The sequence below is a fragment of the Falco peregrinus genome, chromosome 2 (assembly GCF_023634155.1).
Source record: "Falco peregrinus isolate bFalPer1 chromosome 2, bFalPer1.pri, whole genome shotgun sequence".
NCBI classification, from domain to species: Eukaryota; Metazoa; Chordata; class Aves; order Falconiformes; family Falconidae; genus Falco; species Falco peregrinus.
Window position 1 is genome coordinate 109004437 of NC_073722.1, and position 27307 is coordinate 109031743.

At 47.1% G+C, this 27307-nt stretch overlaps 1 protein-coding gene across 1 annotated transcript in view; it reads right to left on the reverse strand.

The window, feature by feature from the left end:
• LHFPL7 (LHFPL tetraspan subfamily member 7) overlaps positions 1-27307 on the reverse strand; it is a 63974-nt gene that overhangs the window by 26315 nt on the left and 10352 nt on the right. Inside the window, exon 2 of the mRNA XM_055794294.1 lies at positions 25768-25906. Within this exon, the coding sequence (XP_055650269.1) occupies positions 25768-25906 (139 nt within the window). The remainder of the gene's footprint in view (positions 1-25767; positions 25907-27307) is intronic.

Consider the following 27307-nt stretch of genomic DNA (forward strand, 5'->3'; position numbering starts at 1 on the left):
TTTAACGCAAGTTCCCAGAGCTAGTGAAAGTTGCTGCAAAACCTGAGGCTAGCAGTCTTCTCCCATGCCCAGAGGGAGACTGTGGTTTTAGATTAGGAGTTTTTCTGCAGTTATCAAAAAGACAAAGCCTAAAATTCCTTTGTTGAATCCAGATAGGCAACAGTGGTAATACATTCTTCCTAGTCACATGTCCTTGACTTTGTTATTTTTGCATAATCTTTTAACTTCAACTATTGATAAATAAATTGGTTTACAAGCCAGAGAGTAAATCACCATTCACTGCTGAGCTACTATTGTGCCTCTCATTTGTAAGGCAGCTTTCAAGCTTGTTTTTTAATCAGTTTGGCTTGACATTTTGTTTTCCTACTATTATTTATGAGCTGTATCTTATGAGTGGATTATGTAAAATAGTTTAATTCCAGTTGTTCCAATTTCTCAGATGCCATCACACAAAAGCTTGCTTTGAGTAGAACACTCAGGTCCAGACTTTGTTCTCAGTTGTGCTGATACAAATTAGACCATCATCCACTGGGATCAAAAGGGCTTTCCTCAGATTTACAACCGTTATGAGCATTTAGGAAAAATTTTAAGCATTTAGCAATGCTTTTCTCAGAGCAAGCAAAGGCACATTGCTGCCTCTCAGCAGCACATTTCACAGATGGGGTTAACCCACTTATCCAGCGTCCTCAGCTCAGTAACTGAACCTGGTGATTATTCTTGCAAGGAATTACCACTGCATTCAGCTGTGACTTGACTGCTTTTGTTAGAATATGCCAGAAATGTGGATGGGTGGATTTTATAACATTTGCTTTCTAAGATTTTTGGATGCACACAGTCACTTTCAAGCAACTAAAGCATTGGTGACTAATTAAAGCAAGTGCATTAGTCCCCTTTTGATGGCAGGTGTTAGCTCTTTTCTGTGAGAGAGGAGGCTACTAGTGTAGCAAACCAACAGCTCTTAAACGTGTAAAAACTATCTCCAGATGTCAAAAATCTTGCCAATTATTACTTTCTATTTCACAGGTCTCTCTGATCTCTCAGCATCTGACTTCACACCTGAGTGTGGAACACAGAATGTGTGAAAACAAGAGCTTTGTTGCTAAGGAGCATTTGGTATGTATTTTTGCTATTTCCCTATACTAAATGATAGTTCATTTCTCAGGATGAAGCATGTGATGTAGCCTGCAGCAGCTGTAGATAAGGTGCACTATCATGCATAGGAGAGAGAAATAACAGTAACTACAAATTTCTGCTTCATGTTGGCTTGTTCAGGTTATTGCTCTGTGGTTGCCTGGACTCAGGTCACTCGGTCAAGTGCCCAGCTCCCGCGCTCACTCAGTGTTTTGTCAGAGGCTTGCCTGGTGTCAGAGCAGCAGCTGGCCCGTGGGAAGCCTCACAAGGAGCAACCTGTACTCTGCCATTTGCAAACCAAACTGGTTACATTTTTCATCTCAGCACATGGAAATAGGTACAGTTAATTTGTATGACATTGTTGTGACAACACAGAGCTGTGAAGATGACAGATGTCACAAAAGCCATTATAGGGCAGTTTTTCAAAGATGACTGCAAACACAGTGCAAGGCAAAAGGTACACAGTTTTGTGCATGTAAATGAGTCAATTACAACCACAGGCATGCAGACTGCATGTTTGCAAAACTACAGCTCCCTTGTTTGAAGAAGTGCCTCTCAGATGAGTTATGTAGAGCTTTACAGACTTGCCTGGTTTTGCATTCAGGCAGGGAGAGCAGGCAGGACCTGCATGGCCCAGGCTGATGCCCGAGGCCTCACGCTGCATGGCCAACGAGTTTTGCTAGTGCTCTGCTGGACCCAGCACAACTCCCTGTCTGAACTACAAAGGTCCCGAAGCCCAGCCTTGCTAGGAGTGGGGAGTAATCCTGCACAAGGCCTTTATCCTAATTTATCCTTATTTAGAAAGGCATGTTATTCTAATGGCATACTATGCCAGGCATGATACAGTTTAAATGTTCTTCACTGGTTACAAATGTGACCTTCATTAACTTGTCTTTGTGCGCCTCAATCTACAGGAACAGCTCATTGCATTTTCAATTTAATTTAATTTGAATGATAATTTAAAAGTTGTTTGATGCAAATGCGACCATCTGCATCCTCGCAGCTGACACACTTTTTAAAGATGAGTTTGTTGGCATGGAGGGGGCGGGGCTTGATGGAGTATAAGAGCCACAGGCTTTGCAAGGTGGCTTACTGTGGGGTGTAGAGCACCTCAGGAACAAGCTGTGAGTGCCTGGGGGGGAGAAGAGATGCCGAGGCAAGCAATTGCTGGTTATCAAATTCATATGTGACTGTTTAAGTGATTGTAAGTCATCAGACCATCCCAGCTTGTGGTACTATTTGTCATCTGAGCTGTGGTAGCTACCCCATGTATGTGCTAGCCAGACCTGCTGCAGTATAAAATGCATGGTAGCTTAAACTGCTGGGAGAGGCAGAGCCAGGTTCTCTGTTGCCTTGTGTGTGGCACTCCAGTGCCTAGCAAAGACACTGCCTGTGGCTTTTATTACAGTTTTAATTACTATCAGTAATGACACTGTCATCAAACTAAGAGCTCATGGTGATTTTGTTGGGGGTGGGGGGAAGGTGTAGAATATCTCTTTTATTTTGCTGTGACTAAATCCAAGCTGTAGGTTTCTGGGAGCAAGTGCCTGCCTGTTCCTCCCCTCTGCTGTGCACCGTGCGGTACTGGATGCTTGAGGACAGTAAATAATAATAATAACAGTGCTAGTGGCTGTTTGTTCAGTCACTACTTGGTTGCTAAACTTTTAATAACTTGATAAAAGAGAAACCCTGAAGTGTTGCAGTGACTTCTCCAGAACTTGATCCAAGTTGACTGTTCACTCCCTCCTAAAGTAATATGATAAAATGGGCTCTGTGTCCAATTCAAGCTATTGAAAGGAGACAGAGAAACCATTTTGCCCCTAATGCTTCCCTGCTGGCAGCACTGGTTGGGTAGGATGGAAGGGGAGCTCCTTGCTGAGCCTTCACTCTGCAGCAACAGTGCTTCTACCTGCACCCCAGGGATTCATGCTTGGAGACTAGCATCCCATGTGGCTCCAACAGAGCCTACTTCAACTACTGAAAAGGCTGGCAAAAGGAAGAAAGCTGAGGAAGGAATTCAAGTAAATCACTTCATGTCCTCTCCCCTGAAAATCTTCTATATTTCAAATAATGCTTTTTTTGGCACCTGTGTGCAACAGCCATTGCACTGGTGCTCATGGGAAAATGGTTGAAAGCTTTTAGCTGAATTTGCAGGCATCGTCTCCCTTGCCATTGTGAGTTGGAATGAGGCAAATGAGAAAAATAACCCTTTCTAATAAAGAGTGGTCGTTGGCTTAGCATTGTCTGTGGCTCGGGAGACCTGGTTTTAACTCAGTACAACCCTATGTCCCTGAGGGGCTGAATTATCTTCTGATTTCTAGTGAAACTCAAGCATTACCACTCCTGCAAGAGCAGACTACACCCATCTCTGCTCTGTTCTAGGAGTAGCAGTGTGTGCTGCTGTCTTCTCAAAAGCAAAAAATAAATGTGCACTATGTCAGCACAGTGGAGTTGTAGGTATGGTCTATGCCAAAGCACTACTGAGGAAGACAGACCCCTTATTAAAATGAGCATGCATGTTATGAACTGCAAGGTTTATTGTCTTAAACCTAGTAACTGGATGAAATGTTGGAAAAGCATCACAGCAGTTTAACTGCAGAGAGTTACTACTGATGCATTTATCTAACATTCTTCTTGCCCTTCATTTAAAACCATGTTTTCTGCAATTTCTTTTGTGCTGCCTAAACTGGAGAGATCACATCATCTTTGACAGAGGGAGCAATTGCCTAGAGCTCCCCACACAGCTCAGTTGTCTTATTGCATCGTGTTTCAGGCGCCTCTGAGAGCTGCATTAGTGGTCGCTCAGGAATACCAAAGCTTGGAGATACTTGTGTGGCTGCACCTTAGGTAGCAAGATGCACAAATGACTATGTTAAAACTTGGTCCCATTTGAAGTTCACTTTACAGGCAATCTGTCAGGATCCCAGGCTCTCTATCTGGCAGTAGAAAACTGAATGTAGCAACTTGATTTCTAATGGATGGCTCTTGCTCTGCAAATTACATTTTAACTGTATTTATGAACATTAAAAAGTGTTATTTAAGTCTGCTTTTGGAAACAAGCAAGAGAGATCCCTGGTTTTCTTAATTTGCTCACTGATATCTCATAAGATAAACAGAGAAGTTGAGAAGGTGGATGGGTACAGAAGCTTTAAATTGCAACTGTAAGGCTGATTTCTGATCCTTCTGCTATGTGTCAGTACTGCTTCGTACTGAACCCATTAGAGAAACACTTCACAGAAAAAGGCAACCCCACTGGGAGAGCTTTCTACCTCCTGTAGAGATTTGGAAGAAAGCTTACATCTACCCATTAGAAAAAAGTACTTTTAGCTTTTAAGTTCAAATTATGGATCCAAACAACATATGCTGGAACTGAACACAATCTTGCTGAGGAGAGGATCTGCCAAATCTAAGGCTGCTTTAGCAATAAATAATAACCTAATTAGGCTCATTCCCTCTGGAGCAACCAATTTTGTGATAGTGATACAACAAGGCATCAGAGCCTCTCTTAACAGCTATTCAGAACAGCACTGAAGTGTTAAACAAAAAAACCCAAACAAAAACCAAAACCCCATACACTTTTCTTGAGAACAGCCAGTTATAGACAGTCGCATTATTTGTGGTTGTATTTTCCTACCATTGTACATCAGCCACTTCTGAAAAAAAAAGAAAAAAAAAAAAAACCCAGCAGCTGGTCTGACTACTGTGCACTGCTGTGCAAGACAGGGAAAGCACCCATTTTATACAAATACTGATTGCAATGTGAGAAAACTGTGGACACTTTATTTTTCTCACAATACTTAGGTTCCTGGTATCAAACATCTCTTTGATAGAAACCTTATAGTTTGGCTTTCAAGAGGCAAAATCACTTTAACTGGTGTGTTGGAAGGACTGCAGATTTCATCTGTCACTGAAAATCCTTCTGTGCTTCCTCTACAAACACACAAACATCAAATGATGGAGTTCTTCCAAGCTTGTCAGCTCAAATATCCTTTTCTGGCCTGGAAGATGCTTAAAATGGGAAGTTTTAGAAACAGAGATGAGAGGACTCGTGTTTCACCTTCTTCATGCTTGCAAAAACTCCCACTACGTGCATTGCCCCTTGCTGGTAGTTTAGCTGCAAGGCTGGGAATTCATCTGTTTTTTCCCTCTGGATGTCTGAGCTTTGGCTCTTCCCTCTGCATAAACCTTGAAACCAGTCAGAGGGAATGAATGGTGCTTTTCCATCGGCAGTTCTGCCAAGCCCAGTTGGCAAGCTGTGGCTGACATGCCATTTAGTCCCACAAACAGCCAGCAATACTGGTGTGAGGAGGGCTGTTAGTGCCTTTGTTGTAGGAGAATTTTTGCACTGCTGGGGTAGGAACCCCCCAACAGCTTGGTAACTGAGCCCTTTCCCCCTTGTGTCCTCATAAATTAAACATAACGTCTGCCGCCCGCTCCTGCAGACAGCCGTATTCTAATAAATCATGTAAATAGAGTCTCAGAGATTCACTGCCCTTTATTTCACTTGAGTCCCGTAACTCAGCAGTTAATTGGATCCGAGATAAAATCTATTTTACTACATGTTCCTTAAGCAAGATTCTGTAAAATCCTCTCCCGAATAATAACCTATAGCATCGCTGTCTTTGTTTTGCTCCTCCAGGGAAGAGAGCGGTAAGGCACCATGGCCAAGCTCAAGAGAAATTTCCTTCCTCGTGACTCTCCCAGGCTGCTCCTGTTTGGCTGTCAGCTCCAAGCCACCAGTGTCCTGGTGAAGATTCACACTGTTTTTTGCATGGCAGCATAGCCAGGCCCTAAGTGGTGGTTTCCCAAGGGGCCTGGCAAAGCGTAACCCCTTTGGAGCAATTATACGAGGCTGTTCTAACCAGCAAATATTTTATTCTAACAGTAAGCTTGTTTTTCAGAAAGATGTTAGAAAATTCTGGTGGTTTAATTGGTGTACTGCACCTTTTCAGCTGGGGATTTCATCGATGAAACAGACACAGGAGGTACAACCACAAAGGCGTTTGGAGGGATTTTTTTCCATGGGGAATGGGAACCCCAAATCTTCTGTTTGCTTCTTGCTTTCCACCAATTGCAACACAGAAGAAATTTCAGGCCCTTTTAGGATAGCCGTTTAAAGACACGAATAAGACCTGCACCTATGGAACTGAGGAAAGGCAAGTTCTTTTTCAGAATTTTCTCTCAAAACTGAAATCCTAAAAATTTTAGCAGGAAGATTTGCTGCGAGGCCTCTTGTCTAGAAATTGTCACCTCCCTGGTCCTGCTCTGTGCAGAGTGGGCAGCATCAGCTTGGGATAGAGCCCTTATTCCCTGCAAAGCACCTACCTGGCCTGTGCCTTGTTGTGCACAGAAAGCATCGAGAGCCAGAGGTGCCTTCAGCCGGCACCGTACAGAGCTGCAGCCTTGCACAGGTCACATCGGCTAAGCTACAGTGGTTTGGCTACTGTTTTTATTGTTTATAGACCTAACCTGAACCAGTATCTAGGAGCAACAGCAACATAATTAGCTTTGGCAATTAACACTGCTTAACTGAAGCTGCTGCAGGACCAAAGGCACTTTTTTAGACTGCAGAAGCAGCAATTAGCATTTCATTTGAGTAACAAGCCTAGCTAGCCTACTGAGCCTGCCAGGGTCTGCTGATCTAATTTTGGGATCCATCAATAAACCTAGAGGCATTAAAGTGAGATGCATCGAGTCTTTCACCACCACGCTTGAAAAGCCTGACTGGAAAATGACAGGAGGATTTTGTCTTTTCTTGGTTATTTAATGGTCATCTCAGTGTCCATGTGAGGTATCACTGGGTAGCACTGACTGCAAAAAAAGCACATGGGTGCAATTTGGTCTGCACACCCCAAAGGTTGAAACTGGTGCCTTGTGGGACCCTGGGAGGCAGAGGTGGTTCAGGGAGGCTCTTCCACCTCCAGCTTTCAGGTTCTACCTCCAATCTAGTAGTAAAGAAAGCAGAAATAACTTCCTCTCTTATCTGTACTGTCATGCGAATATCCTTTTCAATAATATATTTCTGCGCCGCTTTCTTTAATATACTTCAGCCAGTTTCTTTGGCTGGTTTCTGTTTGAAAAATAATGCATTCGGGAAACATACTACTTTCTTTTTTTTTTTTTTTCTTTTTTTTTTTTTTTCCCAAGTCTCGTCTACAGGTGTGGTTTGTTCACCTTAAATCCAAGGTCAGTTCTACCCTGAGGGGAAGGGGCTGACACCACGCAGCCAGATGCTAGTGCTCAGGTCAGAGTGAGCAGGCTTAGTCACTGCTGTACCACTGCTAGGCATCAGGGAGTTAGGATGGTAGAGGTGCATTACATGCACATACGGCTTTTAAACACCAGGTTTCAAAAACCATTAGCTATAATATAGTGAGCATCCCTCTCTACCATCATTTGTGCATATTGAACTCCAGCTAACATACCAAACAGTATTTAGTAGTTTTGCTAGGAAATACCACTATAGAATTAGCAGAACATACCTTTTTTTTTTTTTTGACTGTTCTTTGGCATAACACGGGGAGAAAAACATTGTCTTGTGAAGTTTTCTGATATCCTAAGGGTTATTACCCAACACAGCTGTTAATATAGCCTCTTTTCCTTGCACCCTGCTTTGCTGTTTTCTGTGCTGTACTATAATCAGTGATTTCCAGCAACCTGGCAGCTTGCTAAAAAAATAGACAGATCCGTACTTATGTAAAAGAGAGTGACATGATAAAGCTGCTATTTAGAAAGTTCCTGAATTTATTAGAAAGTGTTTCTGTTGCAGCCAATAACAAGGACAGCTTTGGTGTCTCTTTTCTGAATCAGTGGTCCTGGGGTTTGAAGAAACATTCTTCTGCAACATGCACTTTGCATTTCCATAAGAGCTTTCCCAAAAAAGCCTATTTCTGGATATGCCAGAAAAATAGGAATGCTTTCCTGTTTCCTGAAGATGAAAACTTACTAAGCAGGAGAAAGCGTGTTCCCCCATTCACTGTTTATTTTGGTTACATAAGAAGTTTTTATTTATGGCTATGTATCAGGCTTGGGATTTTTGAGGGGAGAAAATTAAGACAAAAATCTCTAATCTGGCTTCTGTGAATTTTCTGCCACTGAGCTGTATGGAGGGGAAGGAGCTTGGCAATGGGACACCCATTCACAAGCTGGGGACAGGCTCCCTTCCCATGGTGTTCAGCGCCCACTAAAACTCTTTGACCCCAGTGCTGGTCGCCATCGGCAGCGTTTGTCACAGCTCATTACACAGCAGGAATGTGGAAGCCCAGTGACCTTTCCCAGAGGGACAAGCAGAAAAGCAATGACACAAAAGAGGGAAGAAAATGTATTACACTTTAGAAGGGAAATAATTGAATGTTATTGTGATTGAAAACACTGGGCTGACAACAGGCAGGGACAAAAAATTTCCTTTTAGGGTGCTGGTTTTGGGACATGTGGGATTTGGACATCTATTCATTCAACTGGGTTCAGCTTCCCTTCCTGCCCCTCCTCAGCTACCAGGGAATTTTGGCAGGCTGGGGAATGGCTCTCGGGTCCCAGTGACACTGGGGCACGGGGGATCCCAGCACTTTTCTTATGCACTGGAGCAAGAATCTGAGGTGGGAGAGCTGGGGAAGCCTTGTTTGGCCTCCTTCTGCCAGGCAAAGGAAGCAAGAAGCCTAAACGTGACATTTCTAAACCTATTAAAGGAGTCACGACAAATTTTGAGCGTTTCTTCTGAAACCTCCCCAGCTTCTGTAGTGGGGGACCAGAGCCCCTGGGACTGCTCCTAGCTGTGACTCCAGAGTTTCTCCTTCAAACGGGTCCAGGCTTCCAACCACCTTGTTCCCCCCTTCATTTCACTTCCAGTTTTTATTGTTTTTATTTAATCTGACTTCTGCAGTCTCCTGAGACAAACTGATTAATTCTTTTTCCCCTTTGTAGTCCCCTGAGTCCCCTGTTCAATCTTTCCCGCCTCAGTGAGATCTTAATAAATGCTGCTTGTGGCTGGAAGTGGGATTGGATCTCAGAACTGTAATTAATTCTTTACTTCTTTGATTGCTTCAATATGCTATTTACAGCTGTCAGCCCATGCAGAAGCAGAGGTTTGCAGACTGCCTCCAACTTTTGTCTCTGATTAATGTGTTGTATCCACCTTGCTTTCTCCTTGCTCTCTTGCATTTCTTGGTTTGCCTTGTATCTGGTTTACTGTTGACATATGAAAACACTGATGGACTTCCAGTTTAATGCAATCTCAGAGGCAATTGCCAGGCTTTCTCCGTCATTTGAAAGCCTCTTAGTCCAGGCTGGCTGCTTGTGACAGGGCATCCAGACCCATTGCCCCAGCATGACCACGGTCTGACTACAGTCTCCCTAATTGCTTTCTGTAGTCTCCAGCAGCAGTTTGCAGGATTTTAACTCCAGCACACTGACTGTCAGCCCAGGGAGTGCTTTGGAAGCATTGCACAGGAGGAGGAGGGTAAGCAGCTTGGAGGGAGGTGGGTGAGACATGGCAGAAATTACTAGGAGGATTGGAAGGTCTGAATGAGAAAAAGCTATTGAAAGGGTTTGTGGTTGTTGGCAGTAGATGGGAGCACAGTAAATGCTTGAAGCCTGCAAACACTACAGAATTATGTAGGCTGATACCACGGAATATAAATAGGAGTGGATTGAAATTAATCTAGGGATAATTGGGCTGAGTGGGGGAGCTGCTCCTTGCTGGCTGTGGGAGCCTCTTCCAGCAGGGATGGAAGCCCCCAGTGCTGGCCCTGTTTTATACTGAGGGAAGCGCCTCAGCCTTCTGCCTGGAACCTGCTCAGGGTTTCAGCAGTGAACTGGAAAGCTACATTCAATATGCCAGTGAGGGAGCAAATGCAAATTTCCTTCTTCTTTCTCTTTTGGGTGAGATTTATGCCACCTCCACATGCACAGCCTCCTGGCAGCAATAAATCACAGAGAGGGAGGGAATGCTGTGAGGAAACAGTTACCCTGCAGTTTCTGTGTGAGGGGCAGGGACATGGGATGTGTGGGGATCAGCCAGCCACTGCCAAGCATGTAGCCCCAGCATTGCAGACCTGGTGCAGCACTCTTCCACTCCTTCCCACCACTGCACCAGAGACCACCCCCCAGAGCCTGGGGATTTGCTTTTTAGTCATCTGCCTTCCCTTCCCTCCTGCACCCAGTGTTGTGTGTGTGCCCAGGTATGAGAGGCTGGGATGAAGCCGTCAACCTCGTCTTGGCAGACAGGTTTATTACAGAGAAGAGCACTTTGCCTGCTGTGTGCCGAAGTCCCCCCCAGCGTGTAATGAGCTGGGCAACCCCCGACGTGGGCTGCATTGCAGGCCTACAGCTAGTGCATCAGCAGTCACCCACTGGGACCTGCCAAAAATACATGTGGAGTGGAGGGCCCGGTTCAGCTTGAATCGTGGCAGAGCACAGCTCTGCCAGTAAATGGTATGGGTGGGAAGGACTCTGCTTTGCCCCAGTGGGCAATAATTCTGCTCACCTTGCAGGTCTGGCGCAGCCTCCTTGACCTCTGTGTTGTCTAACAGAGGCTCTGGGTTCAGCTCAGGGAAATCAGAAGAGCCACAGGGAGCAGCAAAGGCATGAAGCAAAATAAGCAAATGCACCCTAAGAGTGTCTCATCTGGAAAAGCTCCAGCGGAGCCCTCTCCCTGGGCACTGTCATTATTGCTGTCAAGTGTCTTCACCTCTGCACTGCAAAGCAGAAATGGAGGTTGGGCAAGGCCATGGACAGGCACTGCAGGAAAGCTCTCAGTATTCATACCAACCCTGCAAGGCACCAGCTCAGTGCTCTGCTCCATTCTGCAGCTCCCTGGCAAAAATGCCCAGTTGATCTGATAAAACCTTGTCTTTCCCTGGTAGCCTAAGCCACCTCCTAGCCTTACCTTGCAGCCCCCCTGCTGCTGGGACTCTGGCTGGGCAGCTGTCAGGACTGGAGACACAGGAGATGCTGAATCCCCTTCACGCTGGTCCCAAGCAGCAAGCACAAGAAGACACAAAAGGGACAAGTTCCCACCAGTGCATCATGCCGAGCCCAACACACTCTGCTGCCTGCTGCCCCTGCAGCCTGGCAGGGCTCGGCCAGGGGAATGAGCCCTGCTCCAGAGGATCTGGGTTCAACCTCTGGGAAAGGCATTTGGCTGCTGCCTGTAAGCACCTGACTGCAGTTTAATCCACTTTCAGTGCAGAGCTCTGACAAGCCCCCAGCAGAACTAGGACAGCTAAAAATACTCAGTGCACAAAGAAAGTAGCAATTTGGGTAGGACTGAACCAAAGTGATTTATCTTAAATCAACAGGTTCAAAAGGTGCAGAACGTGGTCTCATCAGGTCAAGCATCAGAAAAAAGGCAAAGATGTGAACCAGTTGCAGGGCTTAAGAAAAGCAGCAAAATCTAAAGATTTTGCTAAACTTCACAGCAAGAGCAGCAGAACCTGTACCAGCAATGCAGGGAAGTGCCTGATGATCTCCCCACCATACGCTGACTTTACCTTTACTGTCAGTCTCAATTCTGCCAATTATTAAATTACTCAACTTGCAGCAGGAACGCAGTTAGATGTGATCCAAATGGTGTCACTACAATTATGGTAATTATCTGAAAACAAGCCAATTACTTCCCTCCTCTTCATGCCAGTTGGTACCAAGATAGCAGCTGTTCGAGGCAAATTTGTTATCACGTTACTGTACATTTGTTAAAGGTTGAGGTTATAGATTCTAGCCTTCTTTAAATATTAAAAATGCGATAAAATCATAGAGTGTATAATGTATTAGAATTTTTTTAAAATGTCAGGAAGGGAGAAATTTCTTTTAGATGCCAAGAGAACCAATGGGAGAGTGATGTACTAATGATTGCTGGCTGGAAATGTGTACTTTGCAATCAGCATACAACTGAGCTATAAATTAACTTGTGTCAGCTTGTTACCTCTACCCATGTAAAATGAACTAAATACAGAATTTTTTTGAGGATCTTTAACATTTCTCTTTCTTCAATTTGGGCATTCAGATTGCTTAATGCATCCGGAGGCATCTTCCAGGATAGGCCCCTCCACTGGATGCGCTTCCAGAAGCTCATTCAGTTTGTCAAGTGCTTTGGCTCATTTAATCACGTGAGAAGCAGCAACACTTATTTATGGAGAGTGAACGCAAAGGATGGCTCAGCTCTGCCTGCAGTCCTGGGAGCACTGCCCCAGGCAAAGCAAGCTGGGCCAACATTGGGCAGAGCCATGGGAAACTCTTAGCCCACATGAAAAGGCTTCTGAAAGTCATGTTATCACAGCATCATTTCATTTTAAACCTGTTCATATTAAAGACTGCCTTGCCTGAATTTCTGGAGGTGTCAGAACATACAAAGCCCACCACTTGCAGCTACAGTCAGAGGTGCACAGATCAGAGTGACCTTTTGTTTTGCACAGACCTTCCTTGTAGAAACTAGAGTCTTTCATCTCATGTTTGCTACCATATTCTCCTTTGGACTGACCTGGATTCTTTTTTCATGTGATGTTTTGAAATCTTTGGCTTTGATGTGCATAAATCACTTCTTTCAATAAATGTCAAGAGCAGATTAAAGAAAATTAAATGGCAGAAAGAAGAGATACTACCTTTTGGCTTGAACAGCATTTTCATGACAACTGAATGAATCAGCTACGAAAAATATGTGCTTCCCTCTCCATGCTCAAGGTACATGCCAGTGGGATCCGTTTATATCTATGGGCTTAACATACACCCCTGTGCATCTGTAATTCCCTGTGGCTCACATGCAGCTACACAGCCAAAGCACAGGGCAGAGCTTAGTTCCTGGGAGCAGGTTAGTGGCACTAGCCTGCTGCTTTGCTTGAAATAATTAGCCTTGCTCACAGATGACCTTCACAGCAAGCCCTAAAGGCTGACAGATTTGGGTTATACTGGAGTAACAGAGAGAAGCATGCTTGAGAGTGCTCCTGCAGAAATGCCCACTTCTCACTCAATCAAGCCAAAGATTTAAAAACGTCACATGATGACAAAACATCACTGTCAGCCCCCAGGAACTGGAGCAGGGCATCACAGTGCCCATGCGCCCACAGCAAGGGGGTTTCTCACTCCCACAGACCATGGGGGACGGATGCAGCCAGTGGGCTCCACCACCTCCCTGGACATGCCTGGCACTTCCCTTCTATTCTTAACTGACACCATCTGCTTTCCGTTTTCCTTTTCCCAGAAGGTCCCTGTTGCTGTCAGAGCAACATGCCAGGACTCTCTCCTTTCTGCATTTGGGGTTGTGTCCAGTTCCTACTAACCTGCCAATATGTGAAGTACCACCTTGCACAGGAGACTGTAAGTACGCTATTCCCTATTGATTGCCACTTGATTCTTCCTAATTATCATTTAAGATTTAATTATTACCTTTATCCTTTTACTTCATATCAAGTTATTTTCACATTTGTTACCCATTAAAACTGCCTAGTTAAGATTTCTCCCTGTTAAGCAGCAACAAGGCATTCAGCCACAAGGATTACTTTTGATAGTGCTTAAAAAAAAAAAATAAATCCAGGCAGTCCCCTGCCCAACTGTAGCATTAGATATGAGTGAGTGTGTAAACAGGTTTCTGCTTATCAGTCCCACTGGTATCTGCTGCACACAAACTGCTCAGCCCCGCAAAATCCAATTTCCAAGAGGTTAGAGGAGGAAGCTGTTTGCAGAAACACAGCAATACAAATCTCCAAAGCCACAGCCTTCAGTATGCTGACGTTGAAGAGAGAAATGCCGCTTGACTCCTTCTGGCACCCAAAGGTGACATTTACTTTTGTGACTTTGATTAGCACCAGCCCAGCTTTGCCATGGGATTGTTTCCTCCTATTTCCCCTGTTTGTGTGGTGGGTCTGCGAAAGCGGCTAAGCCCCTGCTGCGGCCATTGTGCCTGGAGCACGCACTGGGCATGAGGGGTCTGCAGTGCACCCTGTACCTGCAGCACAACCATCACCTTCTCTTTCCCCAAACCAGCTTGGAAACTCGACTTGGAAGTGTTAGCCACGCACTGGCAGGAGAGACAGGAACACAGCCTGCTGCCTCCTGTGGGGTGCCCTGCACAGGGCATGGAGCAAGAAGGTGAAGTCGTGCATTCAAGGCTACACTGTTTTGAGCTTTTGCCCAAGGCCTAGATGTGGGCAGATGCTGCAGCTCAGCCCTGGAGGAGCTGAGCCCTCCAAGTGCCCTTTAGCATTACGGAAGAAGAAGACGCAGCACTGGGGATGCCATGGGCTGGACCCTCTGATCTGGCTGCTGTAAGTGACAGCGGGAAGGACACAGCAGCATTCAGTGGCAGCAGGGCTGTGAGGTGCAAAAGGCGAATGTGCCTCAGCCCCTGACAAAGGCAAGAGCTCTTTGTTTTTTCCCAGACAGAGCAATCAGGCAGCAGGCAGCCCACCTCCGCTCCTGACACCTCCTGTAAAGGGCTGTTGCCCAGAAGTTCCCTGCATCAGTAAAAATGCAAACTGTAAGCTGATTAGATATTCATAGATACTCTTTCTTGATTAGCTCACCATTAATATTTCAATGTCAGAACTGGATGCATACTGCCTCCCTGCTCTCTTCCTTCCTGCTTAATTAATTTTGACCATCACCGACAACAGTCTCCGACAGATAGCAGAAATTAAAGTAGGCTGTTCCGTGACTTTGCTTGCTGTAAACAGCTATTTGCAATTCCTTTTCATACATCACCCACCCACGACAAAGAGATCACAGTAGCAGAAAATGAGTCTCCCTCGTAAGGACTTCAGAGCTCCAGAAGAACATTTGCTTATTCAATAAAAATAATCAAAAAGACAATGGCAGTAGGCACAACTCAGCAACAAGATTTGTGTCTCACCTAGTAATCAGCTGGCTGTTATGCCATTAAAAAAAAAAAAAGAAAGGGAGAGAATTGTTAATTTATCTTTAAAAAGAAAAGGCCTTTGATTTCGGGTAGCTCATAAAAGCCGTAGTGTCACCCAGCTGTGAGGGGATGTGATAATTGCTGCAACCCCAGCAGTGGTATGAGCAGCTCACTTCATAAAATGCAGGCTGCATAGCTGCCTAATGCACAGCACACACAACCACAGCTGATAACACGACATGCTGCTAATAGTCTGTTTGACTTTATTGACATCCTCAAGATATATGGGGGCAGGAGGAACAGTGAGGCAGAAATACGATGGCATTTCTTCCACCCCAGCCCAAGCGACCCTCTGCCTTTGTCCATCCTCATCCTGGGCCCAGAGGGATGGGGAGCTCTCCTGCATGATGGGAGGGCACCTCCCAGATCCACAGGGTCCTGAACAAACACACACCGGGATTGCTGTCACAGTATGCCCACCTGGAACCAAAGCAGCACTGGGTTTGCAGAAACAAAAGTTTTTGCCTTTCTTTGCTGCCACCTGAGCTATGTGCTGCTGCTGCAAAACAAGCCCTTTGCTACTGGACATGCTCCACATCTCCATCCATTGCTGCAAACCATCCTCCAGCCTCTCCTTTCTCAGGGAGTACACCATGATGGTGACCCAAGGCAAGCCGAAAGGCAGGATCGACATGTTGCAGCCTTGCTCAGCTCCATCCCCTCCATGCAGTAACTCAGGCTGTTAAATGCCTGGCCAGAGCTCACCATCTGTCTCCAGTCTTCTAGGAATACCGCTGTGTAATTCAATCAAAAAGGAGAAGATCTTTGTTTCACTGAATCGTAAGTCACTCTTCAAATAATTATATTTTTATACCCCTATCAGAAGCAACAGGGGCTGTTCATTTTATGGGCTTTAGCAGCCAGAGCCATGCTTCTGCCAAGATTACAGCTGGAAGGGGAACACAATTTAACATTTCCTCAGCCATCCAAGGATTATCCATGTTTTTAGCTTTTTGGTTAGGCAAGTGAATAAAGCCCTGCAGGACCAAGGCCTTTGTCCAGGAGTGCTCTTGTTGCAAAGCATAGAAAATGTGCTGGCATGGACCAGAAGAGCTGACCAAATCATCAGCATGAAGCTGATTCCCGGTGGTGTGAAGATGCCAGGCCTGCCCTTCCAGGGCAATGCACGGAGCAGCTTCTGCACCACAGTGATTGTTGCCTAACCAGGGAACAAAATCCTGCTTATCCCAGCAGCTGGAGGAGACACAGGGCTGCATCCTTTGCATGCTGCCTTACAAAGGTCAGATGAGATTAGTTCAGGGGAAAAGCCTATCAACTTGCTCCATCTAAAGTGCCTGGGATGCAACTCACAAGACTCAAAAAAACAAAGGACCCTAAAAAAGATCCAGAAGGGTAACCTTTCTGGAGCTTTCTGTTGCTCTTTGGGGTAATTTCCCCACATTTCCACTGTCCTAGAGTTTGCACCCTCTCCCCAGACAGCCATCCCTTAGCACCACTGTCCTTTCCTGGGTTAGTTCTCCACCTGCTCTTTCACTGCCCCAGATGTTCAGTCTTTTAAACAGATTTATTCCCTTGACTTTGAAAAGGGCTTCACCATGTTTCCATCTGTGTTTACACTCAGTGCAGGGTAAATTTCTCCTCCTAGCAGATCTGTTCCTTACCAGCAAAGAAATATGACTCAGCATAGATTCAGACAGGAAGGCAAAGCAAAACATTTCTGAACCAGCACTCACTTGGGAGCTGTGCTACGTGCCCCCACAAGGATGGAGGCCTCCGCTAGATTACCAGCATTATCAGACTGTGCAAAAAGGAAGCAGGATCTGGCCCAGAGCCACTACTTACATGTCTGGTCTCAGGGCTGGCTCCCCAGCTCACCCAGCACTGCCTGCCAGTTATTCAGGATACTGGAGCCAAATGCTCATCTAGAGCAAGCAAAGCAGGACTGAAACAACTCGCATTGCCACCAAAGGATTTGACCCAGGTAGCCGGGACCCTGCCAGTCAGCTGGTGCTGGAGGTGTTGGAAAGACCCATTTTGTCAGAGCTTCATAGCTCTTTTCTCAGGGAAATCCTATCTCTGTGCATGCCTTCTCTTAAAGCAGGACTGGCTGTAGGCATGCAACGAGCAGGCTGGGCAGCCGCTAATGACAGCTGTTAAATGATAGATGCTCTGAGGCTTTGCAGCATCCAGTTTATGACGTCCTGGCTGGGCTACCAGCAACCTGAACATGCAAGGGAAGAAGGGCCCTCGCATTCAGTGGTTCTCTCCTGCAACAACCAACAAGCATGGTTAAGCGCCACAAAAGGTGAAACATAATCAAAGTCATCCTGCCCCAAAAACTGACGTGAAGCAGCCTGCTTGGTAAGGTATGGCTTGAAGAGCCCTCCGATAACACCCCTGAGCTCCACACTGGTACCTTGAAAATGTTAGAACGAGAGTTAAATGTGTCGTAGAAGAAGGAACAGCTGCCTATAAACTGAATGGAGAGTCACAGGCAAAGGGAAGCAAATTCCATCTAAAACTGAAGTGTGGGTTTTCCCATCTGAAACACATGGCTCTGGCACAGTGCTAGGGTCCTTGGGGCTGGCTTGTATTTCCTCAGGGCAGCAGCTTTGGAGCCCCAGTTGCACTTGTTATTTGTTGTTCCCATTTATTACAAAGCACTGTTATTATTTACAAAATATACTTTTTATGGACTGTTACTGCATCCAAGTGCAGTAATGGGTCTAAACTCAAATACCTAGGAGAGCAGTGGAAAAAGAAGCAATTCAGCCACATATTAATATGACAAGGATTTCCCCAGGTTTAAGGGAATAGAAAATACGTTCTGTACAAGTGAACTAGTTCATTCTTGCAGTATAAAACTGCTCTTTTCCAATGATAGCAATGAAAGGATATTGCTTCTGTCACTGATGCCACTGGAAATGTATTGCCCCTGTCCAAGAAACCAATGAAAGGACATGGCTGGTTTATTCTCTAAATGAGGCTACTGAGAAATATGCTGCTTCTGGCATTAGCCCAGGCATGCTGCCACTGCCATATCCCCAGCCTGAAGGGAGGGCAAAGGCACCGAGTCAGCAGGTTTGTGCCAAACGGCAATACCATACCAGGAGAAAATCAAAGAATAGTTTGGGAACTGAACAGAAGAAAGAAAACCGTACAGATGGAAATGAATCCCTGGCTTCTCTTGCTGAGGGTGAAGCAGGGCTCAGCTGCTGTACAGTGCAGCCAGGATCTGGCCCCTTCTCCGTCAGCAGCTCTGCACCTTGTATGAAATGAGCTTAAACCCTGGGGAAGGCTAATCTACATGTAACCTGTGGCAGAGAGCCTGGTCGCTAGGAAAGCTGCCAGCCCCTCTCCCTTTTACTGCTGAGTTTAATGGTCTGGCTCTCTGTTGAAGATTTTAGCTTTTGAAAGTAAAATCACGAAATGGCTTTTGAACCAAGATGATCTGTCACTCGAATGTATGCACCAAAGTGAGCACAGAAAAATTACTGTTTTAGCAGAAGTAAAAATTTCCTGCAGTGAAAGGCTGAAGTTGAGTGTCAATGTGGTTCTACTTTCATGCCTGTCGATCTGCAAATCTGGCAAGTTCATTTTGCTCCCCTGCAACATCCTCCCAGGTGACACCTCTCAGTTGGAAGGTAGATGGAAAAAAAGTCAATTGTGGCTTTTAACAATTCATCAAATTTAACAGTTCATCAAATCCTCAAACATGCAGAGTCTGGTGGAAAAACATCATTTTGGCTTTGGCACTGGTGTCCAGCATCTCTGCAGGGTTCAGAGCAGACCCTGCTCCAGGACACACTGGGCCCAAGGCCCAGGATGGTGACCACTTCTAGTGAGCTGAATCCTGGAGAAAATTGGCAAAAAATGCAGCAAAGGAAGATGTGCATTAGTGTGAGTGAAAAAAATGAGAGCACATGTAAATCAGGCGTAAGCAATATTGGTGCTGGAGCAAAGCACCTCTCAGTCTGGGCTGCAATCATGTCCCCTCTCCAGTGCCCCAGCAGTGGGATCCTACCATCAGATATTTATTAGTTCTGTCAGGAATTAGTGAGAGTTCACTGACTGAATAATAGTGTGCCAAAGGCAGTTTTTCAACTTTGCTAATGTAATTAAAGAAAGCAGGGGGGAAAAGCCTGGCACTGAGGAAGGAAACAGGGTTTCTGACGTGGTTGGTTGCTGTCTCTATTGCAAGGACAAGATGTGAAATGTGGAGGGGAGAGAGTGAAGATGGCAATGAGGACCTGAGCGGTGACAAGGATCATGCAATTACTGTCAGCTGTGATGGGAGCATTGCTCTTTCCAGAGAAAAACAAGAGGAAGACAGAAGAGTTGCCCTTGAGACTCAGGAGCTGGACCCATCTCTGGATTAGGTTTTATGATGCTGTTTTTTACTTTCATGGCTGAGCACCTTACATCAAGGCTGGACTTTGCTTTATTTCTGGTGCCTCTCCTCTCGCTTAGCCAAATCTTGCAGTTTTAGGAGACCTTTCTTGGATGGCTGGAAATAGCTTAATGGCAACATTTTTTTAAATGCTGCTCTGGTGATTGAACACATCCAGCAATATGATTGCATGATGACTAACTGTTTTTCAAGACACTGCTGCCACAAGAAGAGGGACCACATGGGCTCTGCGATAAAAGCCAAGATACTATTTTTAAAATAGGGATGGGGGAAGCTTTGGGTGATTTTAAATCAAATCAGTGCCTGGACAACAGGGCGCTGCTCCCTGCCTGCCTCCACTGCCAAGTTCCTCTTCCAAATCCCAGGGCTGTCTTCTGACAAACAACTCTCGGCGTCAACAGGATGGGGCTCCTGGGCCATTGCGGCCATGAAAACGCCCATCAGGAAACTGGCTGTGGGTCAGCCCCAGCCCGGGCTGTGTGGGAGGGGGTGGGAAAAGCTGCACAGTCTGGGACTAGCTGTGACCTTTATCTCCTCAGCCATTCCTGAATGTGTTTAGTGTTGGTTGTAGCATTGGCCACCCAACCCCAAACTGTCCCCTGCCTTGGGCAGAGGTCTGGCCCATTTATGTCTCCTCAGAGACATGCTGTGACACTGCCTGCATCCTGGGAGCAGTGGGCACATCCCCACTGTCTGGTGCCCCCTGCAACATCCTCAAGGCATCGCTCTCCAGCATCCCCAACAGCTGCTGGTGCCACAAGTCCACTAAAGTGCATTGGAAGGCAATATTTTGCAGAGTGCCTTCCCCAGGCCATTATTTCAGTCTTGATTTCTTGGCAAGGGGCAGGACAGGATTGATCCAAGACCTTGCAGGCAACTGCTGTGGGTGCAGGCTGGCCATACGCAGTGACATTATGTGAAGCTCTGTCAGCTCACACCATCTTTTGGCCCTAAAAATGCAGCACTCAAGCTACAGAGCAAAACACAGAGGCAAGAGGAGCAGCTTTTTCCTGATTCATGGCAACAGCTCTGCTGGTGCCTGGCCATCAGAGACCCCGTCAGGCAGCACTCCAAAACTGCCTTGCAGGGTAGTGAAGGCAGCAGGGAAAGAAAGACTTTCACAGTGTTTTTAATAGCAGGTCAGCAATTACTAGGCAGCTACAACCCCTCTATTTTCTGCCACCATGGAGATGCTAACAAAGGTTGGAGTACCCAGGCAGCTTTGCTGTACACCCTCTTGGTGCTATTTTTATCTAAGTTACTAATTACACATTACCTATATGTCACCAGGCTAATCAATATTAGTCTGAGGAATCAATATGGATGTGGATGACAGCACTGTTTGCCATTCAGAACCTGCACAGGCTGGGAAAAACAGGGCACCATCAATCCCAAAGGTGGGATGAGATGCAAGGTGGGACGGAAGGCACAACGGGGGCAGTGACCACACACTGCCTTCCTCAGTAACACTGTGACACAGGCCTCCTGGCCAGGGACCTGCCATGTCCGTGCTGCCTCCAGCACGTGCCTGCATCCCAAGACTGGAGCAAACCTCCCACCTGTCCCACAGCACTCTCTTGGGAATGGCACAGTCCATTTTAATCTGGGTTGCTTTTCAGTCCTTGGAATGCGATGCATTTAAAAGATTCATACTGATCTGAAAATGAACAATTCTCCTTCTTCATGTGTTCTTACCTGATGATCAGTGTCTTAAGTAATCACAGGCTACTTCAAAAAGCACAAGGTCTCCTGCATTTTGCTTTGCTGCTTAACTAAGCAAAAGCTGAGGCCATGTCTGTAATGCCACCATGCTTCTGTCAGCAGGAGGGATCTTGGTTGCAGAATGCAATCAAATTTTGCAGGAAGAAGCTCTGGGGACTACCACGAAACTTGGGATTAAAGTGCAGCTGAGTAAGGGAATTGTCTAACTGGATGTTTCTGCCTGTCTTGCTGGAGTCTCATGACTGTTCTGATTCTGCCGTAGCGATGCTGGGAAATTGCTCTTTGAAACCAAAAAGAAACCAAAGAAACCTTGGAAAGGCACAGGCAGGTCAGGATCATGTGCCCTCAGCACTGGCTTTGTCTTGAGGAGTGAGTTGATGGTGGTAGGATTAGACAGAGAGCAGTGTGGGGTGAAAGCAAAACTCTCCCCGAAGGCTTCCCTCATGCTTGACTGTGCCTGTGCCCTCAATGAGGTGCAAAGCTCTGCATCCTTCTCCTGTCAGGCTGCTTCGCAGACATGTCTCAGAGACCAGGCAGAGGATCCGCAGCTGTGGGGTGGCTGGGGGTGCATCCAGTTACCAATGGATCCAACCACCAATGGATCAGCCACCAATCACCAACAAAGGAAAAGCACATGGTGAAAAGCTTCCAACAAGCAACACAATCCTGGTTTTTATTGAGGCTTTTATGGTAGCAAAAAGAGCTGTGGAGGGAGGCTGCTAGTCCCTGCTGCCTGTCTACAAAGACTTGTTGCTTTTCCTAACAGCAGATGCAATCCGCTTTGGTGCCAGAGCATGGTTGCCAGCAGCTTAATCCAACAGCAGACCCATAATCCTTCCTTTAGTCCCACAAGCCCCAAAAGCAGAAAGCTGCCTGGATTTGCTGTTTGATGGAGTTTACTCAGCTTCAACTTCAATCTCAGCTTCCACCAGTAGCGAGCCTCACTCTTCTGGAAAGGCCATTCCCATGGGAGCGCAGATGCTCCTTGGGCCAGGGAGCAGACATGGTCCATGCTGGAAACCTAGCAGAGGCTGCTTTGGCTTTTGGCACCCCCGGCCTTCAGGACACTCCTCTAATGCAGTGATGCTGCTGGGGACCATGAGGGCTGTGACAGCTCAGAGCGGAGCCTTGGGGCTCCTCACGGCATCACCAACGGGTGCCCACGGGTGAAGCTGGTGCCTGAGACACTGATGGCCCCATGCTCCTTCCAGCAGCTTCGCCACTGGCGGTCATGCAAAAACTGAGAGCTTTGCAGAGATAAACTGAAATCATGGAATCATAGAATGGTTTGGGTTGGAAGGGACCTTAAAGATCACCTAGTTCCAGCCCCCCTGCCACAGGCAGGGACACCTGCCACTAGACCAGGCTGCTCAAAGCCCTGTCTCCAACTTGGCCTTGAACGCTGCCAGGGATGAGGCATCCACAACTTATCTGGGCAACCTGTGCCAGTGCCTCACCACCCTCACAGTAAAGAATTTCTTCCTAATATCTCATCTGATTCTACCCTCGTTCAGTAATGTCCAGCTATAAACCACAGGCCCCTGGCACAGCACCTGGAAGCCACCAGAGAGGTTGTATAGGCACAGCCAGCCCTGGAGAACATCCCCTGCCCTTCTCTTACAGCACCAGACATTTCTCCCTGGAATTAACTCCTATTTTTAAAATACCAACAAAGAGGCTTTTGCTGAAAACTGACTGTTGGCAGGATTTCAGCTGTGCACCCATTTGCACTCCCTGTCCCTGGGGTTAGCCCCAGGGCCTCTCTCCATCAGCAGCAGTGGGCTGCAGCCGGGGGCTGAGGCTGCCCCACTGACCCACCCATAAATGGGGCCAGCTTCGTTACTCCAGCCTCTTTGGAGGTGCTGCTGTGCAGGTCTGGGAGGAGGTATCAGAGCAGAAATTTAAATTTAGCAAGCTAGCACCATGCTTAGGGAGCGAGCCTCTAATCTCTTAGGGGCAGCTTTGACTCTGCTCGTAGGGTGTGAGGGCTGAGCAAATGTTCTGTCTTTTATCCTTCCCCCTCTCCCTGTTGCTCTGATGCTCATTTACTTTTTCATTAGGGATCATCCTGTTGTCATTTATGTGGATATGTTGGGGGTTTTTTTCTAAGGGGTGGATGCCAGGCTATCAGGAATCATGTGTTCAACGTATGGTGGCAATTAGCCCAGCTCTGAACCCTGATAGCATGTCTGCATCTGCAGTTAATGCTCTGCTTTATCTGCGTGAGGTTTCTATCTTCCTTCCTGGAAGGCTAGAAAAGGCACAACTTGGATCTCTAAAAAAATAGTGGGAAAGTGTTAAAGACATAGCTTGAGCCTGACTGCCCCTTGCTGTGGGGCTGCTCTCAGAGTTGATTCTTGTTTGGTTCAGCTTGGCATCTGCATCTGGATTTAGGTGAGTGTGGCTCGGGGCATCTGTCTGATACAGTGCAGAGCCCATGGGGGCTGATGCTGGCTCTGCCAGTGCCTCTGCTCATGCACTTCATGGCATGTTTTGTGCTCCTGGCTTAATACACCTGGCTCTTTATTAGGAAATTGCCTGATTCAATGTTTTAATGCATTAAGTTTATTTACTCACACATTTGGTGCTCTGCAAAATACCTTGAGTTGTTTTTGTGGGATAGGAAAATGGGAGGAAAACTGAGACTGCAGGGGGAAAAATGTCAGGACAGGCAGAGGGAAGGTGCCTGTGAAACCTGTTGTGCTTCAGGGAAACCTGGGGTTTGGGAGAAACATAGCCCCTCTCCTCCCTCCCACTGCTCTGCTGGCATCTCATGGTTTTATATAGGGGTTCCTCTGGCAGAGCTGCCTGCTCCCCCCATCAGAAAGTTGCTCTACCAAACCTCATGGGCTTGCTCTGCTTTCATTCTCTCCCATATAAATTAATCTACCTTAAAAACCCTGCTTTTCTCTGTGAGATAATGTGATTTTTGGGGAGGTGTTTTTCTCATGGCCACCTAGCTGCAGCTGACTTCTAATGAAGAGCTTCCTCCTGGGGAGGGGAGAGGGGGAACAGCGAGAGAAATTATGGGGGGACAGCATTTCTGAATCCAAATACATTAAACGATTTAATTCTGTTGACTCAGGGCTGCCTGCCTCTGAATGGGAATTAATCCACAGTGAACTAAAATTAAAAAGCGCAATACAAAATGCTTAGCAAGGCACCACCAGGGTTTAAAGCAACCCATTAGCTTGCTCGAATGTATCCAGTAAATTTTCATTTGTCAATAACGCTTAGAGTCTACAGTTTATTTACAGCCTGTTCAATATTACCAAAACCCCTCGGAGTGCCTCATTTGTATTTATCTGCCACAGTTGGTTTCCTTTCCAGGGACTCTTCCGAATCCCTTGCTTTGTACCTGCTTGTCTCTCATTGCAGGGCCAGACGCAGCAAGGGTGTGCCACCCCTCTGGGCAAAGGTAACGTGGGGTTACCCCTTTCCATCCCAGTTATCCCCTGCATTGGAGATCACCTGCAAGGCCACCCTAAGCCACCTCCCCGTGACCCATGCCATCCCTGGGCGAGGGCTGAGACCTGCTGGCATGGGACTCCTCCATCCTCTGTCCTGCACCCAGGGGAGCCGCTGGCTCCAGCCACCAGCCAACTTAAAGGGGTGAGGGGACTCTCTGAATTGTGGCCTCCAAGTGAAGCACCAGTCACTAGTGACAGGGCACAGGCACGAGCATCTGCCTCTGTGGACCCACAGCCTGGCTGAGCTGGAGCAGCTGTGGCTAATGGGCCAGGCCCCTCCATCTGTTCCTAAATCAGCTCCCACGGGATGAGCCCTGGCGAGCACAGCATGTAACAGGATTTCCCCCAAAAGCCGCTTGAATGCTGCCAGGCAGATAACGAAGCCTGGCTGGCCCTAAGGATTTCTCTAAGGAAAGGAGTTTATTCTTGGGCACAGACATGAATGGGTGGTTTAATCTCCTGTCATGGCTCGTGTCCAGTTGGGGTAGTTTGGTCCAACACTTAGCTCCCAAAGACGCAGCTTCCTGCAGTGGAGACCAGTCTCGGGTGGGGTTTGTCCCTCCACAGGGAGGGCAGCATGAGGATGGACCTTCCCCAGATGCCAGCCTTCTCTCCTCTGCATTAGCACTTCTCCAAGGCAGAAGTATAAGCAATTGCAATGGAAATATAAGTGAATGCAGCATCGAGAGGGCTGCCTGGGGAGGCCAGGGAGAGATGCAGGACAGGCTGGGCAACAGCCTGTCTTGGGTGTAGAGTTCAGACAAGGAAGTCCTTCCAGGGGTTTAACTGCATAGATGGCCCAAATGGGACTGCAAACTTCACAGGAGGCAGCTACTAGACTCAAAGCAGTGCAGCAGCACCCTGCCAGCAGGCAGCCTGGTCTCCACCACTCACCACAGCCCCCTGCCCTACACAAGAGTCTGAGCAGGACCTGCAGGCCAGGCTCTCTGCCACAGACCTGTGTGTTTGAGTGGAGGTGATTTTCAATAGAATTTATACAGATGGATGCAGGAGGCAATTGTTAAAGCAAAGGGCCACTTGCTTCTCTCCCAGTGTTAGGGTTTGCAAGCTCCTCTTGCTGCTGAGATCCAGGATGCTGTGAATGGCTGGGCAGCACTCTGGGGAAACCCCATCTTTCCACCCCAAAAAGCAAACTCCCCATCACTTGCCTGCTGCTGTCTGCATGTAGCCAGCCAGGGTGCAGACTCGCCTCTCACAGGCTCCGCCGGGCAGCAGGACAGCGATGATGGCCAGCAGTGAGCTGAGGGCCAGCAGGGCGCAGCCGCCTGCACACAGCACAGCGCTCGTCTGAAAGGACACACAGGGCTGTCAGCAAGATGATCCACCACCACCATCCCTGTGACACCTCCCTGCAAATTCCCCCTCCTGAAGTGCCCCATCATGGGCAGCTTCTCCCACCTTTTCCCTTCCACCTTCTATTGCTTAAATTCACTGTTAACTCTTGAGCCCACAGTTCACCTGTCACCTGGTCCCAGGGGTTGTTAGTATTCGGGCTATGGCGATAACAGCAAATGTATTACATGCATGAAGGGCTACTTCACTAATACAAGTGCCATTAGATGCCAGTGACACGTGCCAGTGCCTCCACTGAGAGCTGAAACGTATCTCTGGATGGCGCCTACCCCTGCAAGCCTGGCAATTAGAAGGTATTTTGCCAATGATGCTCCACAGCAGGGAACCTGCTGCTGCAAAGGTTTCATTGCAGCAACTAACGCAGCAGGCTGCTCCCAAGCCCTAGCCCAGTTCACCTCCAGCAGACCCACCAGCTTTTTGCTGCAGCAGTCATGGCTTTGATTTAGCCTCTTTTACAACAAAACCGGGTCATTTGGGCCTGTTATTTAAACCCAGCTCACACTGTGTGATGATGTTTTGGGGTACTGGAGGCTATAGGAGTGTCCAGTGGGCAGCATTTTCCTGGGGGCTGGCAGTGCAGAGGGGCAGTGAAAGGGGAGGCCAGCACAGCCTGCAGCCTGTCCCCCTTACCTTCACCTGGCTGAGGTGGAAGCAGTTTTGCTATTTAATATTCTGGCTGTAAGATACAAACTGCATCAGCATCCAAAACCGGGAAAAACGCTAATTTATGGCAAAACAGCTCGTTCTTGTGTATGGGTGCCTGATTACTGCATTGTTGCTGGTTTTGTCTCTGTTGCAGGTGACATATCAACCTCTACCAACGGGACAGCACTGGCAGGGAGGTGGTCCCTGTACCAGGAGGGACATGTGCCAGCCTAGCCAGGGGCATGGTGTGGCCAGGGATGGTGAGGGGACCCGTGACATATGCCTCTCCTTCAGCACCCAGCTCATGGCAGCATTCAAATAGCATGAGGGCATCTCGGTCCCAGCATTGTGGCAGCAACGTCAAGTCCTGTTATTTCACGGCAAATTCCACAAAATGCTTCTGGCTTTGGTGAGTCACCCTGCAGTAATGTCTGCCTCTTAGCTCCCTAAAGCAGTACAGCTGTAAGACAGGTCTTGTCCCCATTTTCCTAGCAAGCCTCATTTTCATAACCTGTGTGGGAGCTGCCCTAAGGAGCTCAGGTCCCACCTCCACCCGCCCTAGTCCAGCTCTCTTGCCCTGCTGAGATGTTTTTTGTTAGAAATGCACTATTTTCTTTTTTTTTTTTACTTTTTTTCCCTATATGAGTTTTTGAGCAACCATGATTATAGGAACAAACCCAGTATATGTTT